The 17,536-nt window shown below is 49.1% G+C and overlaps 2 protein-coding genes across 2 annotated transcripts; both read left to right on the top strand.

Annotated features, from left to right (window-relative positions):
- The first annotated feature begins 436 nt into the window (after window positions 1-436).
- Window positions 437-12,531, top strand: wdr81 (WD repeat domain 81). Its single transcript, XM_062472274.1, has 12 exons — window positions 437-639; window positions 1,413-1,892; window positions 2,087-5,634; window positions 5,727-5,834; window positions 6,133-6,332; window positions 7,163-7,344; window positions 7,455-7,620; window positions 7,713-7,878; window positions 7,964-8,806; window positions 8,940-9,085; window positions 9,203-9,385; window positions 10,444-12,531. The coding sequence occupies exons 2-12, from the start codon at window positions 1,534-1,536 to the stop codon at window positions 10,768-10,770; spliced, it is 6,228 nt and encodes a 2,075-aa protein (XP_062328258.1). The 5' UTR covers window positions 437-639; window positions 1,413-1,533; the 3' UTR covers window positions 10,771-12,531.
- A 179-nt stretch (window positions 12,532-12,710) lies between these two features.
- Window positions 12,711-16,830, top strand: serpinf2b (serpin peptidase inhibitor, clade F (alpha-2 antiplasmin, pigment epithelium derived factor), member 2b). The gene is made up of 8 exons (XM_062472276.1): window positions 12,711-12,877; window positions 13,580-13,648; window positions 13,796-14,090; window positions 14,550-14,693; window positions 14,818-15,006; window positions 15,098-15,240; window positions 15,635-15,839; window positions 16,054-16,830. Exons 2-8 carry the CDS (start codon window positions 13,592-13,594, stop codon window positions 16,404-16,406), a joined length of 1,386 nt encoding a protein of 461 aa, XP_062328260.1. The 5' UTR covers window positions 12,711-12,877; window positions 13,580-13,591; the 3' UTR covers window positions 16,407-16,830.
- The last annotated feature ends 706 nt before the right edge of the window (window positions 16,831-17,536 follow it).

The following is a 17,536-nucleotide window of genomic DNA, read 5'->3' as shown; positions in this document are numbered from 1 at the left end:
GAACTACATTTAGCAAAGAAACAAACACAAATTAATAACTAGGCCTATACTCCTGTGCAATGAGCAATGTCACATACGATCGACTGTCAATCAACGCAAAGTTGAGGTGTTAGTTCAAAGATTGTGAGTTCGAAATAGTGACACCTCTCAATTAACACTTAGGACGGCATAATCAACATACCTAATTATTTAGGAAGACGATATGAATACCTTAATATATGATATGTGATTACTACTGTACATTTAACCACATTCAACCCCATAGTGTAATATGTAACTGCCTTCACGTAGAATTGACGAGAGGTACCATGCCGCCACCTGGTGGATTTAATTAAGATCTGCATCACAGTTCAACAACACAAGCACTCAAGTTCTCGCGTGCGCACAGGGAGGAGGTTTGGTTTGCATTAAGAGTCACATGAGTTTTCTCATAGAACAACATGGCCCCTAGCATTGCAGAGAACAACACATAATCGGCTGATTGGTTCTTTGCGGGCTAGCGAGTAAACCGCAGTATCTTCCATAACGTACCTTCCTACTATGGGTGTGGACACACTGTATAGCTAATCCGAATATTTTGGAATATTCTGCTGAACTGTCTACAGTGTCATTTAAGCGCTGTTTGCTACTGAGGTGGAGGTACGTGACCAGCTAGCTAGCTATAAGTCAAGCGACTGTTAGCACTAATTGACTAACATTAGCTAGTCATCAATTTAATATTAAACAATGTTATTAGCTACCAGACCGGTGGTGGGAACTCATTCCTAGCTGAACGAATTCACACTAGCTAGCAAGTGACGTTCTTGATAGCTATTTTGGTGGATTTAGACATTGCTCTACACTTTACAGAGTGACTTTAAAAGCTGATATCGCAATATGTCACGGGACCCTTATTTCTGTATCGTAATGCTGCCTGAGAGACTGAGGCTGGTCCGGAATTGACAGCTAGTTAACTACTTTGCAAACAAGCTATCGTGCGTTCTTATAGCCCACTTTATCATCATTGTCATTGTGTTATCCCATGCGTACACATACTGTACATGTTTTACAAGAACACATTGTTAATTAACTTTAGTTAGGTAGTCTCTGGAAGAAGCTTTGCTATAAATAATAATTCTTTATTGCTTTTTAGCGTGACGCTTAATTAGATGTTTGACAGTCAGCTCCTTCATTTTTATAACGAGTGCAGCACTCGGCACTCTTGTGCCAGGTCGAGCATTGAGTTCATTTCCTTGAAAAGCTTCTGTGAAGCAATAGTCATGTGATGATGTACTGAGCATGGCCCAAGAAAAGACAAGCTCGTCGATCAAGCAGTCATGTGCATTCTATTAATTTTGTTTCTAGGAAGTGCACTTACTAAAACGTTGCGGTTACAGTTTCAATTCTTTTTTTTTTTCTTTTTTTTTTTACAGCTTTCCAGATGTCAGTGCAGCCTATCTCCATGGAAGTGTCGTCTTTGGAGACACCAGAGCGGAGACAGTAGAGCAGAAGCAGTAGAGGCGTTGGTCACTCGTGTCAGGCCTAGCGGGAGCCATGGAGTGGCTTGTGACAGCAGTGGAGAGGGACCTGGGGGTGGACCGTCGGCAGCTGAGCCCAGGTCCCCGCCCTCAAGAGCTGGTGGCTTTTGTCTCGACACGCTGGGTGGTGGGTCTCAGAGAGAGGAGAGTCACCCGATGCGCTCGCGCAGAGAGCCTCAGTGAGGTGGAGCTCCGCACTTACCTCCAGCGCTCCCAGGTGAAGCTGCCTCCTGGCTGGACACGAGTGTGCATTCACGGGCTGAGGAAAGGCAAGCTGGGCTACAGGATAACAAGAGAGCCATACACACACGGAGACGCAGCTTTGAACGACTCTTTCATGCAAACAATGCAAGGAGTGTCACAGCATAATGTCAGGTATGAGACCGTTCAATCACCAATGCACGTTACAAATGTTGCTACGAATAATCCAACTCTTTGATTTGAATACATTTTTTACATTTTCCACTGCGATACTCGATAAAGGCGCTGTGATCATGTTGGTACATTAAATAGCAATTTCGGTGTAACACGAATCACTTGTAATACTTGTGTCTTTTCTCTCTCTGCAGGAACCTTTGGTGTGAGGCTCATTACAACCTGATGCAGCCATATGCAGGCGCCACAGACCAAATGCACACGGCTGCCATAGATTCTGTGCGCCAAGCCTTGCAAAAACTGTTCAGCTCCACGTTTGTCTCCACTGACCGGATATCACCGTCCCTCTCCCCTGCCAGAGAGAAAGAGAAAGACAACCTCTTCCCATCCAGCTCTTTCTCCACCTCAAAACGCCACTCGGACAATCTATGTCCTAATGTGCTCCCGGCTGAGTGCTTGCTGGAGTCAGCAGACATGCTCTATGTGATTCTGCCCTACACCCAGTATTCACTCCACGACATAGTCTCCTACAGCCCAGCCAAGCTGGCCAACAGCCATGCTAAAGTGCTGTTCATCCTCTACCAGCTACTGATAGCCCTGCGAGCGTGTCAGGCTGCAGGCTTGTCCTGTGGAGATCTCTCCCTGCAGGACATCGCTGTGGATGAGCAGCTCTGTAGCCGGCTCAGGCTCAACCTGGCCCATTATGAAGAGCTTGGGGACAGCAGAGAGGCAGACAGCTATGTTACTGGGGGACAAGCGCCAAACGGTATTCAGGTGAGAGAGAATCCAGGTGTGGTAGGTGACAGGACGCTGTGCAGCGATTGCTCCGATGAGCTCAAGTCCCTTGTTATGGACTGGGTCCATGGTCGAGTGGGCAACTTTCGTTACCTGATGGAGCTGAACAGGTTAGCTGGAAGGCGGGAAGGAGACCCCAATTACCACCCTGTTCTGCCTTGGGTGGTGGACTTCACTGTGCCATTCGGGAAGTTCCGGGACCTCAAAAGGTCAAAGTTCAGGCTGAATAAAGGAGACAAGCAGCTGGACTTCACCTATGAGATGACTAAAGAGGCTCTGGCTGCAGCAGGGGCTCACGGAGGGGTGGCAGGGGGTGTTGTAGGGGACCTGGGTGGGTCTGGAGGCGCTGGGGGAGCCGGGCTCTCCGACCACCTCCATGTGCCCCACCACATCTCAGATGTGCTGTCAGACATCACCTACTACGTCTACAAGGCCCGCCAGACGCCCAAGTCGGTTCTGTGCAGCCACGTGAGGTCACAGTGGGAGCCTAATGAATACCCAGCCAGCATGGAACGCATCCAGAGTTGGACTCCGGATGAATGCATTCCGGAGTTTTACACCGATCCTTCGATATTCCGCTCCATCCACCCAGACATGCCTGACCTGGATGTGCCCCCCTGGTGTAAGTCATGTGAGGAGTTTGTAGAGATTCACAGACGTCTCCTGGAGAGCAGAGATGTGTCCCAGCATCTCCACCACTGGATAGATCTCACTTTCGGCTACAAGCTGTCAGGCAAAGAGGCAGTCAAGGCCAAGAACGTCTGCTTGCACTTAGTGGACAACCACACCCACCTCACAAGCTATGGTGTGGTGCAATTGTTTGACCAGCCTCACCCACCTCGCCTCGCACTTTACTCCCCCCCAGAGCCCCCTCTCCTGGGCTTAGCTGCTCTCAATGTGCCTTCTCTACAAATCCCTTTGTTCAGTGCCATGGCAGATGCCGTAGACGGGATGGTCCCAGAGGCTACTGGATGTGAATCCAGTGGCTGGACGATGGTGGACCGGGATGAGGACCTTGAACAAGGTATGGAAGCTCTGGACTCCCTGGCCTCTACTGGTGCCTCTGTCACGGCATCCTGCTCAACCCCACTGCCCCACATCACCACAGCTGGGGGGAAGACGGGAGGGGAGCATTTGGTGTCCCAGTCCCCCAGCTCCTACCCCACTGAGGGCTTGGGAGGTGCCACGAACCCCCTGGGCCCTGGCCTCCGTAGTGCGAAGCTACAGCTAGGGGGCAACAAGAAGCACGGGGAGGTCTGTGTGGGAGGCACCAACCTGGAGGACTTCAAGATCACCCTGCCTGAAGGGTTCAGCCCATTACAACCACTGGAAGAGCTGGAAAAACTGAACAACTTCCTGGTCAAGAGTCTGCACACCCAGGTGTGGCAACCGGCAGAGTCCAGGAAAGGGGCGGATCTGAGGAACGCTGCGGAGTCTCTTCCCTCTCTCACGGCGCTCTACCAGCGGGACATGCAGGCCCTGGGTGTCCTCATGGCTGAGATATTCTACTCGGCGAAGCTGCGAAGTGTGAAACCAGGCGCTCCGCTGATGGAGCGTTTCCATGCTGTCATGAAGCTGTGCTCTGGCAGCCTGCGGGAGGTGCCCCTGCCTCTGCACCACGCTCTGGAGACCCTGCTGCTTCTGCGGAAACACCCCCTCAAAACCCACCCAGAGAAGCCATGCCCTCGTCCACTCCTGTTCAAATATGACCCCATCTACGAGGGTCTCCCTCCCCCAAACCCCTCCCAGCTGCTGAGCCCATTTCTCTCCCCTCTGCCTTTTCCCGCCTATTTCCCAGCCCTCCATGGGTTCATCTTCTCCTACCACACCAAGATGGAGACCACCTGCAACCTGCAGGGCCGGGATGTGGTCTTCCACCTGTGGCAGCAGCTGGAGACTCTGTTACAAGGGAACATCACCGCAGAAGGCCTTGAGATCCTCCTCCCGTTTGTCCTCACCCTCATGTTGGAGGAGTCCACTGCCGTGTATGCTGCCTGGTACCTCTTTGAGCCCATCTCCAGAGTGTTGGGGCCCAGGAACGCTGCTAAGTACCTCCTGAAGCCCCTGGTGAGCGTGTACGAGAACCCGCACTGCCTACGAGGCCGTTTCTACCTCTACACGGACTGCTTCGTCCTGCAGCTGATCGTGAGGCTCGGCCTGCAGGCCTTCCTGTCCAACCTCCTGCCACATGTGCTCCAGGTCATCACTGGCTTCGAGAGCTGCACCTCAGGCTCTGGGCCCCAATGGGAGGCCTGCAAAGGCCTGAGGGGTGGCGCGTGTGACCTGGGAGAGGAGGAGGAGGACTACCAGCTAGGGGAGGGCGGCTCCTCATCTGGGTCTGTCAGCGGGAAGGTGGGTGGGGCCAGTGGAGGAGCAGGGGGAGTTGGTGGCGTGGGGGACCCTGGGCTGGTGGACTACTCCTCAGGGATCAGCCTCAACGACCAGGTGTTCCTCTCGGAGGGCGAGGACTTCCAGAACGGATTCTACGTCAACAACGGGGGGGAAGGAGCTGCCGCTGGGGGGGGCAAACAGCAGAGCCAGGGTGCCACGAGCAAGGAGCAGGACCAGGAGTCTGTGAGCGTGGGGAAACTGAGTGATAAGAGCAGTGCCAGCGAAGTCTCCCTGGGCGACGGAGACTCGGCGCGGGACAGAGCCAGCCTGAAGTCTGCTGACAGCAGCACAGACCTGAAGCAGGCCAGCGAGGGGGAGGAGGGAGGGGAGCTGGAGGAGGACACGGAGACTGAAGAGGGTATGGAGCATGTGCCCAGCCTGGAGCTCACCCTGTCTGGGTGCACCGAGACGTCGGGGGCCACCCTGGAGGGGGAGTTTGCGAATGGGCTGGAGCTGGGGGACACCGAGAAAGGGATGGTTGGAGAAGAAGAGGAGGAGGAGGAGGAGAATGACCCGTCGGAGGACTCTGAGGAGAAAGAGCACAAGATTCTTCTAGGTGAGCCACCCCAAACCCATGTATCACACACACTGCATATCACATCTGTGTTGTCCCCTGTCTTAAGTAGTGTGCTTGTTTTTCTGTCACAGACACAGTCTGTAAAACAGTAAGGTGGCTGTCTGCGAAGCTTGGACCTACAGTGACCTCTCGTTATGTGGCCAGGAATCTGCTGAGGCTTCTCACCACATGCTACATTGGTGAGTAACCAAATGCCATTAGGTGTCATCATCAGTGATTCTACATACAGGGCTCGAAATAAACGTTGTCCTGTCGTCCCGGGGACAATGTAAAAGATGTCTGCGACAGTTCAACACAGACTTTGGGACTACTGCAGGACGATAGACCGTAACAGTATACAATGCAGTTTGGGACGGTTCATTTTGCACTTCGGGACGGTACCGGGACAGTGAGGACAAAAAGTGAATCACTAGCCCTATGTCAAATAACTGTTTTCTTCCTTTGTGTATCGCTGTGTCTCATTCCTTCCCTTTTAAGGCCCGGATAAGCACCAGTTTGTGGCCCCTGCGTCAGAGGAGAGCACCCTGGAGGGTGTTGGGATGGGCAGTGTGTATGAGAAGAAGCCTGTGGTAGGGGACCAGACCGCAGGGCCAGTGCTGGACTGTCTTCTTTACATCGCCCATCTGTATGGAGAGCCTGTGTTGACCTACCAGTACCTGCCCTACATTGGATACCTGGTACGACATGTTCTTTCAGATTTAATTTGCCTGGTCTTTCACCCAGTCACCCAAGTTATTAAGGATCGGCTTTTAGCAAGTCAGTTGCAATGCTACATTATGATTTTGGAGTGTGGTTTTCTGGTCGGGTACTGTGTGGCAATGTCTAGTGGGAGTGTCTAGTGGGAGTGTCTCGTGTCTAGTGTCTCGTGTCTAGTGTCTCGTGTCTAGTGTCTCGTGTCTAGTGTCTCGTGTCTAGTGGGAGTGTCTAGTGTCTAGTGTCTCGTGTCTAGTGTCTCGTGTCTAGTGTCTCGTGTCTAGTGTCTCGTGTCTAGTGTCTCGTGTCTAGTGTCTCGTGTCTAGTGGGAGTGTCTAGTGTCTCGTGTCTAGTGTCTCGTGTCTAGTGTCTCGTGTCTAGTGTCTCGTGTCTAGTGGGAGTGTCTAGTGTCTCGTGTCTAGTGTCTCGTGTCTAGTGTCTCGTGTCTAGTGTCTCGTGTCTAGTGGGAGTGTCTAGTGGGAGTGTCTCGTGTCTAGTGTCTAGTGTCTAGTGTCTCGTGTCTCGTGTCTAGTGTCTCGTGTCTAGTGGGAGTGTCTAGTGGGAGTGTCTCGTGGGAGTGTCTCGTGGGCGTGTCCCGTGGCAGTGTCTCGTGGGAGTGTCTCGTGGGAGTGTCTCGTGGCAGTGTCTCGTGGGAGTGTCTCGTGGGAGTGTCTCGTGGGAGTGTCTCGTGGGAGTGTCTCGTGGGAGTGTCTCGTGGGAGTGTCTCGTGGCAGTGTCTCGTGGGAGTGTCTCGTGGGAGTGTCTCGTGGGAGTGTCTCGTGGGAGTGTCCTTCACTCTTGTATTCCTCCTCAGGTGTCGCCGCCCTCGTCGTGCCGTTTGAACACCAGGAAGGAGGCGGGGCTTCTGGGGGCCGTGGTGCTGACTCAGAAGATCACCGTCTTCCTGTCGGACACCACCCTCATGGACATGCTGATGAAGATAAACCAGGAAGTGCTCCTGCCCCTACTGGACCTGCTGACCTCTCCAAGAATGGGGTAAACACACACACACATGCAACGCAATTATGTAATTTGACATGATAGATATGGAGGTTTTTTGTGGGTTCTACTTTGAGGTTTGTTTGTGCTCCCACCCGTGTGTTCAGGTTCCCCAGTGGAGTGCAGACGCGTTCTGTTGTGTGTCTGAAGACCCTGAGCCTCATGGCTCTCATCTGTCTGCGCATCGGCAGGGAGATGGTGCAGCAGCACATGGGCGACACCCTGCGCAGGTTCTTCAATGTCTTCTCCCTGCTCAACAGCCTGGAGTCACAGGTAACACACACACACGCACTCTGAGGAAGGACTGCTTTTTGTCTGCACAGCTGATCGTAAAATGCACCTCTCGTTGATGTCCATCTCGGCAGCTGGAGAGCGCCCCCCGCAGGGAGGTGGGAGAGTGCACCATGGTGGATGTGTGTACGCCCGAGGGGTCAGAGGTCACGTGTGAGCTGGGGGTTCTGGAGGAGCTGCAGGCCGTGTTCAACCCTGAGATGGCCCACGCCTCCTTCATCCCCTTCTACTGCCTCATAGGTGAGACACACACAGCCACACCAAGTAAACAGTTCAGAAAATCTGAAACAAAAGTGCCAAGCTTGATGTTCTGTGTCTCTTCTAGGTGATGCAGCCATCCATAAGCTGGTGCCCAACCATGATCTAGTCTGGCGGTTGGCCCAGTCGTACCAAGCAAGGATCAGCCCAGGGAGCCCAGACGTCCACCCTACAGCAGGTCCCAGGTCAGAGGTGCCCCCCACTTCCTCCGTGGGCCTCTCCCCCGGCCTGGGTAGGCACGTAGGCCGCAGCCCCTTCCCCGCCCCCGCCACGACCTCCACCCCCCTGCCCTCAGATTCCCTCCCAGAGTCGGGCACCTTTGGAAGCCACCTGGTGGGCAACCGCATCCAAGTGGCCCGGGACCCCGAGCTGGGGGCCAGCCCCAGCCTGGGCCCCATGGACACCTGGGGTCGCCCCAGTCACACAGGGCCCGTCATCACCGCCGCCTCCACCTTCACCACTCCATCCGCCGGGCCCTCGTTCACATTCTCGTCCTCGTCCTGGGTGATGGGCCCCACCCCGGAGGACAGCGCCCTGAAGCAGGAGCTCCCCAGGAGCGGGCGCTCCCTGCAGGGGAACTGGCTGGCCTACTGGCAGTATGAGATCGGCATCAACCAGCAGGACCCCCACTTCCACTTCCACCAGATCCGCCTGCAGAGCTTCCTGGGCCACACGGGCACCGCCAAGTGTCTGGCCCCGCTGGCAGGCGAGGACTACTTCCTGTCCGGCAGCAAAGACAAGACGGTGAGGCTGTGGCCGCTGTATAACCACGGCGACGGGACGCGGGAGGTGGAGTCCCGGCTGACGTATGCCGAGCACAGGAAGTCGGTGTTCTACGTGGGCCAGCTGGAGGCGCTGCAGGAGGTGGTCAGCTGTGACGGCACCATCCACCTCTGGGACCAGTTCACAGGTGAGGGAGGAGGACACGTTCTCACCTGAATCACTGACAGCCCTCACTACACGATACTGCATGTATTTGATTATTTTATTTATTTATTTTTGGGATGGTTGGATGATAAATGTCTCCCTGTGTGTCGGTCCAGGTAAGCAGATCCGCTCCTACGAGGCCCTGGATGGAAAGAACCCCATCACGGCTGTGACCACCATGCCGGCACCTCACTGCAGCGTGGCGTTCGGCAGTGCCGACTCTGTCCTCCGCTTCATCGACCCCCGCAAACCCGGCCTGCAGGTAGGAACTCTCTCCCGTCCTCCTTTTTTCTCCTGTCTTCCTTTCACCATTCGGCTCCATTCATCCATCAGCGCCCAGAGTGTAACCTGCGGCCCTCTCTTCCCCCGCCGTCCCCAGCATGAGTTCCGTCTGGCCTACAACAACGTGAGCGCGGGGCTGATCCGCTACCTGGCCGTGAGCCCTGGAGGACGCACCGTGGCGGCGGGCTTCTCCTCCGGGTTCATCGTCCTGCTGGACGCCCGCACGGGCCTGGTGCTGAGGGGCTGGCCCGCACACGAGGGAGACATCCTGCACATGAAGGTCTGCCTGCTGAGGTTCTCCCCCGCCACTGGGGGGCGCCCTCTGAACACACACACCTGGGCACTGTCCCAGCTAGGTTTTTAAAGGAACAAATGATGTATTATGAGGGAAAACATTTCTTGCTTTTTCAAACATAGATTGTGTCACCGAAGTCAATTCCATTATCTTTACATTGTTGGAAAACATGACCCATTTATTCAGTCTGATTGGTTTATTCATGCCAGCATGCTGGTATGATTGGTTTCTGTTGAATATAGTAAGTTTTACAATGAGTGGCTGTTGTTTTATGATTAGTCCTTTCCTGTGCAGTACTTGTATTATCAGAGGCTACAGAGACTGAACCGTGTCACACAGGGACTGCTGCTCCAGCTTACACTCCCAGCACAAATGAAATAACATGACACATCATTTAAGTGTGTTGGACTTCTGGTGATTGTGTTGCAGTTCCACAGGGCATACATGACTCAAGGTCTTGACTCAAGCTCCCGGAATGTTCCCCAGTCAGGGGATAAACAACTGTTTTTATTTTGACATTCTAATGATTGGTGTGGAACAACTTTTTTTGTTTTCCCAGGGGGAGGGGGTGGGGGGGGACCTACCCAGTAGGTTTGTTCAGAAGCAGTCAACAAAACACTAGAGCTAAGTAAACTTTGCTTAACCCCCAATAGTGGGGTCAAGGATTGCCTCTCTGACTTTGGAGGTACAGGTTTAGGCAAATATGGACATGAGTTACTCATTAGAAAGACCTCAGTGTTTCCCACTGGTCCACATACGGTCCAGACACCCCCTCACCATCCTGTACGTTTATCAGTGCAACTTTGGGCGGGAAATCTTTTACACTTGATCAAACCAGGCTTGAGAGTGCAAAGTTTAAAAGAAATACATGAATTGTGACTGAAAATGAAAAGAAGGATGTGGGCTTGCTGGAAACCAGACAAAGCTTACTGCGTGGGATTGTCTGTCTGCGAGTGTGCAAAATCACTCTGTGGGGTCTGTCTGCGAGTGTGCAAAATCACTCTGTGGGGTCTGACTGTGTGACTTGTTGGTCTACTTTGCAGGCTGCTGAAGGCAACCTGGTGGTCAGCTCGTCGACCGACCACACTCTGACCGTGTGGAAGGACCTGGAGCACAAGCCCCTGCACCTGTACAAGTCCCCCTCCGACCCCATCCACGCCTTCGACCTCTACGGCCCAGAGATAGTAGCAGGCACCGTGGCCAACAGGATAGGGGTGTACTCCATGATGGACGTCTCTGCCAGCCCTGCCAGCAGCACCAAGCTGAGCTCGGAGAACTTCCGCGGCACCCTCACCAGCCTGGCAGTCCTGCCCACCAAGAGGCTCTTGCTCCTGGGCTCAGAGAATGGGGCCATCAGGCTGTTGGCTTAAGCTAAGCTGGACGGCCTGGTGCAGACATGTCCGGCGTCCAGTCCTTAAGGACACTCTCTACTCTTACCTGAGTGGGATAGAGAGATGATTCACTGATGAGGCAACAGTTAGAGTCCCTCTGAACCGCTTTTTATCGTGGAGGTGGAAGCACATAGGCAGTAGTTGTGTAAGCTCTGTGCTAGGAGGACTTTGCACTTCTAGTGGTAGTAAATGACCAAATCTGATGTTTTTTTTCATATCTCCGATGACTCATTGATTGATTTTCGTACAAAAGGAAACACCATCAAGATGGGTCTTTTAAGCTTTTTGCCTGTCGACAGTGATAATGAGTACTATCCTTAATTAGGTCAATGATTAAATTCAAAATAATGGTTCAGAGACACAGCTCAGGAAGGTGGAACCAAACATGGTTCTGATGTAGAGTTTACACTTTCCAAACAGATACATACCAACACCAAAAAATGATGCCCCCCCCTCCCCTTTCTTTAGATTATACAATACATCAGATGCACTGATTAACTATGCAGTATTTGTTGATGAAATTGTTTTTAAATTTGTCTGTTAGCCATATGTCTTTCTAAAGAATTAGATTGTTCTCTCACTTTAAGAATGAATGAATCATGACCAATAAAACAACGCTAGGCCATTTCCCTCCTGCAGTTGTGGGGAATCATCTCGATGACAACATGCATTGTATGGGCCCTGGCGAGGGGGAAAAACTCACGCTTGTGATTGGTCAGCATGTTGCTGCTAGGTGCCAAGGTCACTTGTAGTTGCTTAGCCTACGCCTACTAAAGAACCATGGGCATTACTTGTAGCACTTCAATTCAGATGTTCATATTAGAGTTTTATGTTTTTACCATGAGTCGTTAGCTTAAGATCCACTTGAAGCTCTGAATGTGCTAAATACCATTAATGTTAATGATGTCTATATAAATATTGAAATTGATTTATTACATTGATTCGATTAATGTACAGCTACATGTTGACTGTTACAAATCCCCCAGACCCTATAACCTTGCATTGCAGCACTCAATGCCAAGACACAATATACTTTTGTATGGAAAAGAATATACCTTTCATTTAATCATATGATGGCAACCTATGTTGCAGTAGTGCAACATAAATCAGTGGTTACCAAAACACATTCTTATATTTATGAATTAGTTCCTGATTATATAATGTTGATACATATTGACAGATATTTCTTGGTATCTTATTTTACAGTCTGGATATTAGAAAAAACATGAGCTAATACATGATAACGACTATTAGAAAATATGTATTATTCTTTTGAAAAGATGTATTCATACTTATTATTTGCCACTAGTCCATTCTGGGCTGGAAAATAAAGCCTAAACCATATGATGTTTTAACTTGTTAGTATTGTACCTGTGTAGGTTTTCTCCATACCATAATGCCTGTTGCCAAGGTTTTAATGCTCATTCTTTACTACCCACTTAACTGTGACATGTTTATTATAAGTCTTCTTCAGCATAGATTCTTTTCTGAAAAATGTCAACTTCGACTCATTCATCTAATGTGTTCTCACAAGTCTTATTCCAATTTTCTAATGTTTTCTGTGACTTTTGTATATATCCTTGAGCATTCAAAAATGTATGTTTTTCAAATGAGATTAAATGACATCTTGATAATCAGAAATGGTCCATAACATGTATATTTCAACATTTAATTAAGAGTAATACACAAATAAATTGCTTATTTTATTTATTAACAGGTTTAATAAAATATTACCCAGAACCTAGTGTCTGTTTAATGTTTTCTGAAATGAACCTGGACATACCACCTTTTTTAATGGACTGTGTCTTAAATTTCTTCATACAGGTGTAGATGTGTCACGCTATAGATTGACCAATCCATGTTAGTCCTACCGCTAGACTTAGATGTTTGACCCTGAATCAGTCTCTGTGTTTACATTTACAAACAAGTAGTGACTTAAATGAGACACAGATCAATGGAAGTTGAAATTTAACTGCTGGCTGAGCAACCACCAGTCTTTTGCACAAGAGAATTCTGGCAACACTATCTTTCTTTTGTAGAAAGAATAACAAAAAGGATAACATATTTCTTATGTAACCGAAACCAGGTAAGATCAAATGTTTTTTCAAAACTTTATACGTGACTAATTAGCTTGGTTAAATGTTAAACTTATGATTTTTATGGTGAGATGTGAAAGGAGTAAACTGGAAGTAAAGAGGCCACTCATGTCTTGGATTATTACTCTGGAGAGCTTTGGATTTTGAATACAGAGCTCTTTCATTTGAAACATATTAATGCAACAGAGACAGTGCTGGATTTTTTTATGTGGCACATTTCAAAGTGTTGCCTGATCACAAAGATTTTTGCAGCAGGAATCCTTGGTTTTTATGTTTCGAGTCTATAATGTACTTGTACAAGTTAGACAAATAAAAGTTAGTTTTGAGGCTTTTAAGTGGTTGCGGTTCATCAAACATTAAACATTGCATACTGTACCACTTTTTAGAAAAGAGATTTCATAATGAAGTAGCGAGGATCAATCTTAACTGAGAATGCAGATGAGAGGCACTTTCAGCTTCTCTGGAGGAAGTACGAAGTACATTACAAAAGAGATACACATTACATTTAGATTGAAACTGAATAAAACTAAAGTGGTTTGCAACGACAGAACATAGATTCAATGAGGTCAAAAAGTTTAGTTGTGTTCTGTGTGATGTTACGAAAGCTATTTGCGGCAGCAGCTGTAGTAGTCCTTCCTACTACAAGATTTAAATTGGCCCCAAAGATCAAAGTTAATCTTCCTTTGTTACAGGCTTGTTTGGACATGAAAATTCATCTCCTTGCACTCATGTGGATCTGTCTCTGCGGAGAAGGACTGACTGTAAGACGTTAAAGTTAGAAGTAGGATACAAATGACAACTGTGTCAATGAAGTATAACTGACATAGTGCTGTTCTGGTCTAACTAAACACATTCAATGCTCCTTCTCTACACTTCTTTCAATCTGATCCAAAATGGTTCTCCCACAGCAATCAGAGATACCTGACCCGAACCCACCGCTCCCTCCAACTGCAGGCCCCACATTAGAGCCTCATTTCCCCGATGCAGCCAACACTGACGTCCCAAACAGAGCTTCGTCCGACGAGGAGACGGAGGAGGGATGCGAATCACTGGGCCACAGTCCTCAATCTAAGGAGGCCTTAGCTAAAGCCATCCTGAGACTGGGCATGCGGGTCCTGGAGAACCTGAAGACGACCCCCGAGCAGCCCAATGTGATCGTGTCCCCTCTCAGCATATCCCTGGCTCTCTCCCAGCTGGCTCTGGGTACGAACTCCCATGATCTGCTTTTTGCTGACACTAAACAGTATTCAGGAGGGGATAGTCAGACTGCTCTGCCTCACGCTTGAGGGGGGCAGGGTACCCCTGGGCCCCAGCCATCCCAAATGAATTGCTGCCTAACTAATTAATTGTGTTGGACTCAGGTTAAGTTTTAGTTTGCAGTATATTAGCACAGAAAATGACTGTCTTTGGTACATCCCTCTTCACCCTAGAGCCCCTACATGTCCATCTCTGTCCCTGAGGCCTACTACAGAATAGACGTGGTCCTGTGACACATCATCCTATCTTGACAGTCATGCTCACAATGTATCACCAGATAAGGTTATTTCATGATGCAATGTACTGTTCCTGGCAAAGGGAACAGTCCAACATGCCTCTAGTGTGAGGAGTGTGTAGGTGTTGGGAACTTCTGTTATTTGAGGTGAGAATGTCTTGTTTTTTCAGGTTCGGTGAATGAAACAGAGGAGCTTCTGATGCGTCATCTCCATGACAACACGTTGGCGTGCTACCACCAGTCCCTACACAACCTTTTGGCCCAGCTGAAGGACAGCGACCTGCAACTGGCCACTCGTATCTTCCTAAAACCAGGTTAGTCATGTGTCCATTCCAAACAACAACGTGTTCTTCTTCTTAGTGTTCTGGTGGTTAGCATAGTGCCCTACGTGCAGCACACGGCAATGTTAAAATCCAAAGGTTATTATGTCTGTTCCAGGGTTTCAGCCAAGGTCAGAGTTTATCCAGGAATCTTTGCGGATGTATGACTCAGAGCCAGTGCCCTTGGAAGGTCTTAAAGAGGTCAACGAGTGGGTGAAGAAGGCCACAAATGGCTTCATGTCCGAATTCCTGTCCAGCCTACCGCCCAACCTGGTTTTAATGCTCATCAATGCTGTACACTTTAAAGGTATGCACGGATACAACTGCAAATATTCCCATGCAAAATAAATGCCAGTTTAAACACAGTAATCATGAATTTCCCATCTTGCCTCCTCCAGGCGAGTGGAGGAATCGCTTTGATTCGCGCTTTACCTCAAGAGGAGCTTTTCACATCGATGAAAACCACATTGTGGATGTTGACATGATGGAAGGTGCCAAACACCCATTGAGCCTTTTAAGTGACTACGACCTGGAAGCTCAGGTGAGGGACTCACTACCTCACCACACTAACCTACAGCCTGTGGGAGAAATCAAGGATTTCCCATGGCTTCCCACAAGCCAAGCGATCATTTGCACCTCCCCTTTCATGGTCCTCATTTTCATGCATGTCTTCTTTTAACTGTCAACCAACCTGTATGGCTACACATTTACATTTAGTAATTTAGCAGACGCTCTTATCCAGAGCGACTTACAGAAAGTACAGGGGACATTCCCCCGAGGCAAGTAGGGTGAAGTGCCTCGCCCAAGGACACAATGTCATTTGGGAATAGAACCGGCAAACTTCTGATTAATAGCCCGATTCCCTTACCGCTCAACCATCTGACTCCCTCTCTCCTCACCTCACTGATCACGCCCAACCTCCTCTTCCTGTGCAGGTGGCTCGGTTTCCCTTCAGGAAGATGATGAGTCTCTTGGTGGTGATGCCCACGTCTGGCCATGTGAACATTTCCACCCTGGCAGCCAAGCTGAACATCTCTGACCTGTATGACCGCCTCCCTAAAGAGAGGGCTATGCAAGTCAAACTCCCCAAATTCAAACTGCAATACACTCAGGAGTTACAGGAGACTCTGACTAGCATGGGTAAGATCTATGTATAACAAAAGAACAAAAATAATCCACAGAGAAATCCCTTTTGAGTGTGCAGAAAGGATATATATGTTATGTCTTAATTGATAAAGAGGGGTTATTCATGGTTATTAATAATTGACAAATAAGTTCTGTTACATAAACTAGCTTCTCTTTCGCTCTGTGTTCATTATGGCTGAAATCAACCTCCATACTCTGCTGTGTTCAGGTCTAGGAGAGCTGTTTGTCGGTCCTAACCTGGCAGGGATATCAGAGGGCCCCCTGCTGGTGTCTAGTGTTCATCACAGGACTAGCATGGAGATAAACGAGGAGGGGGCCGAGGCAGCCGCAGCCTCCTCCGTAGGCGTCTCACGCTCCAATCCCTCTTTCAATCTCAACCAGCCTTTCTTTTTCGCTCTAATGGATGACATGACACAAGCGCCAATCTTCCTGGGTGTCATCACTAACCCCAATCCGGAAGCGCCAGTGTTGCAAAAAGGAGGATCTGGCAATAAGGATAAATTTGAGTATCCTATTGACAAGAACCTTGGTGGACTCTCCTTTGGCGGCCCGCCTAAGTAGGATGAATCCTTTTTCTCTGTGGGCTGAGACTGAGACTACAGTCGACCATGAACTAACCTGCTGTCTGACAGAATCTACCGTGTTCAGACAAGCCTCTCAGGAGCACAACATCGTAACTGAAGAGGTTTAAGTCAACCGTTATAGTGAGCTTGACAGAAGAAGATAAATTGCATCTTTTTTCTTTTTTATGCCTTTTCCCCCTACTGAATCCTGCTCTTGATCAATCCCTCAAATGCGCAGGAATATGTTTGTAAAAGTTGGAACCGTTTGCTCTCTAACATTTTGATGAGGAGGTAGTTGGTGTAAACAAGGTCATATTTCTACTGCTGTGACTTTTGTCTCAGATTGATTGTACATAAATCAGATTGTTTGCAAGGTTTCTGGGTGAATAAGTGACCAAATAAAAAGGAGCAGCTATATCCCAGATGTTGTGGTGTGTTTTCTCGAACTTTATATAAATGTCATTTATTTTTATTACAGCACCGTGTGACAGTGACTAGCTAGCTTGTCTACATCATAAATATATAATGTATATTTATTTCCATATCTATGGTCTACATACGACACAAGTTGTTACAACCCCCTATGTCTAGAGGCGGAGGAGCCTAACACTACGCGGTACTAGCTAAGGTGCGTGCAAAACTAAAGGGAAGGAGACAGAACGTAAAGAACGCTGTTTATTCCAAACAATACAAACCATTTAGCACTGGGAAGCCAGGGGGAGGGTTATGTAGGTTCGGATCAGGCGATGATTGGGTGATTCACGAATGATGAGTGGATGACGGACCAGGCGTGGGAATGGTGCAGACAAGGAACCGGGAGACCTAGATGGCAGCTTGATAAAGAGGAAGACAGAACACAACAACTACAGAACACGAATGGACACAAGACAATGTACGTAACACAAGTATTTAGACAGCTGATCTGATCTGATCTAGCCTACTAACCGGAAACGGAACCTCTGGCACAACAGTGACGTTTTGAAAAAGGTTGCCAGGTCTGTGGAAGCTGCGTCTGGGTATCACTCACTGCTCATTGTACTGTGCTAAAGTATACAGTTAAACTAAGTACATTTCACTCACAATCCATACATAACATTCTTTTCTTTACTATAAATATCGTCAATGGTT

The sequence above is a fragment of the Osmerus eperlanus genome, chromosome 11, assembly GCF_963692335.1.
Source record: "Osmerus eperlanus chromosome 11, fOsmEpe2.1, whole genome shotgun sequence".
Taxonomy (NCBI): Eukaryota; Metazoa; Chordata; class Actinopteri; order Osmeriformes; family Osmeridae; genus Osmerus; species Osmerus eperlanus.
The sequence above is the reverse complement of the archived record's forward strand: the minus strand, read 5'-3'. Positions and strand labels throughout refer to the sequence as shown.

What these genes read in the sequence shown, in the direction of transcription:
- wdr81 (XM_062472274.1), top strand. Translation starts at nt 1,534, where the DNA reads ATGGAGTGGCTTGTGACAGCAGTGGAGAGGGACCTGGGGGTGGACCGT. An exon ending in CCTCTGGGACCAGTTCACAG is followed by an intron (nt 8,807 to 8,939) that starts GTGAGGGAGGAG and finishes GTGTCGGTCCAG; the next exon opens with GTAAGCAGATCCGCTCCTAC. An exon ending in GAGACATCCTGCACATGAAG is followed by an intron (nt 9,386 to 10,443) that starts GTCTGCCTGCTG and finishes TCTACTTTGCAG; the next exon opens with GCTGCTGAAGGCAACCTGGT.
- serpinf2b (XM_062472276.1), top strand. Translation starts at nt 13,592, where the DNA reads ATGAAAATTCATCTCCTTGCACTCATGTGGATCTGTCTCTGCGGAGAA. An exon ending in CAATGCTGTACACTTTAAAG is followed by an intron (nt 15,007 to 15,097) that starts GTATGCACGGAT and finishes TGCCTCCTCCAG; the next exon opens with GCGAGTGGAGGAATCGCTTT. An exon ending in GGAGACTCTGACTAGCATGG is followed by an intron (nt 15,840 to 16,053) that starts GTAAGATCTATG and finishes TGCTGTGTTCAG; the next exon opens with GTCTAGGAGAGCTGTTTGTC.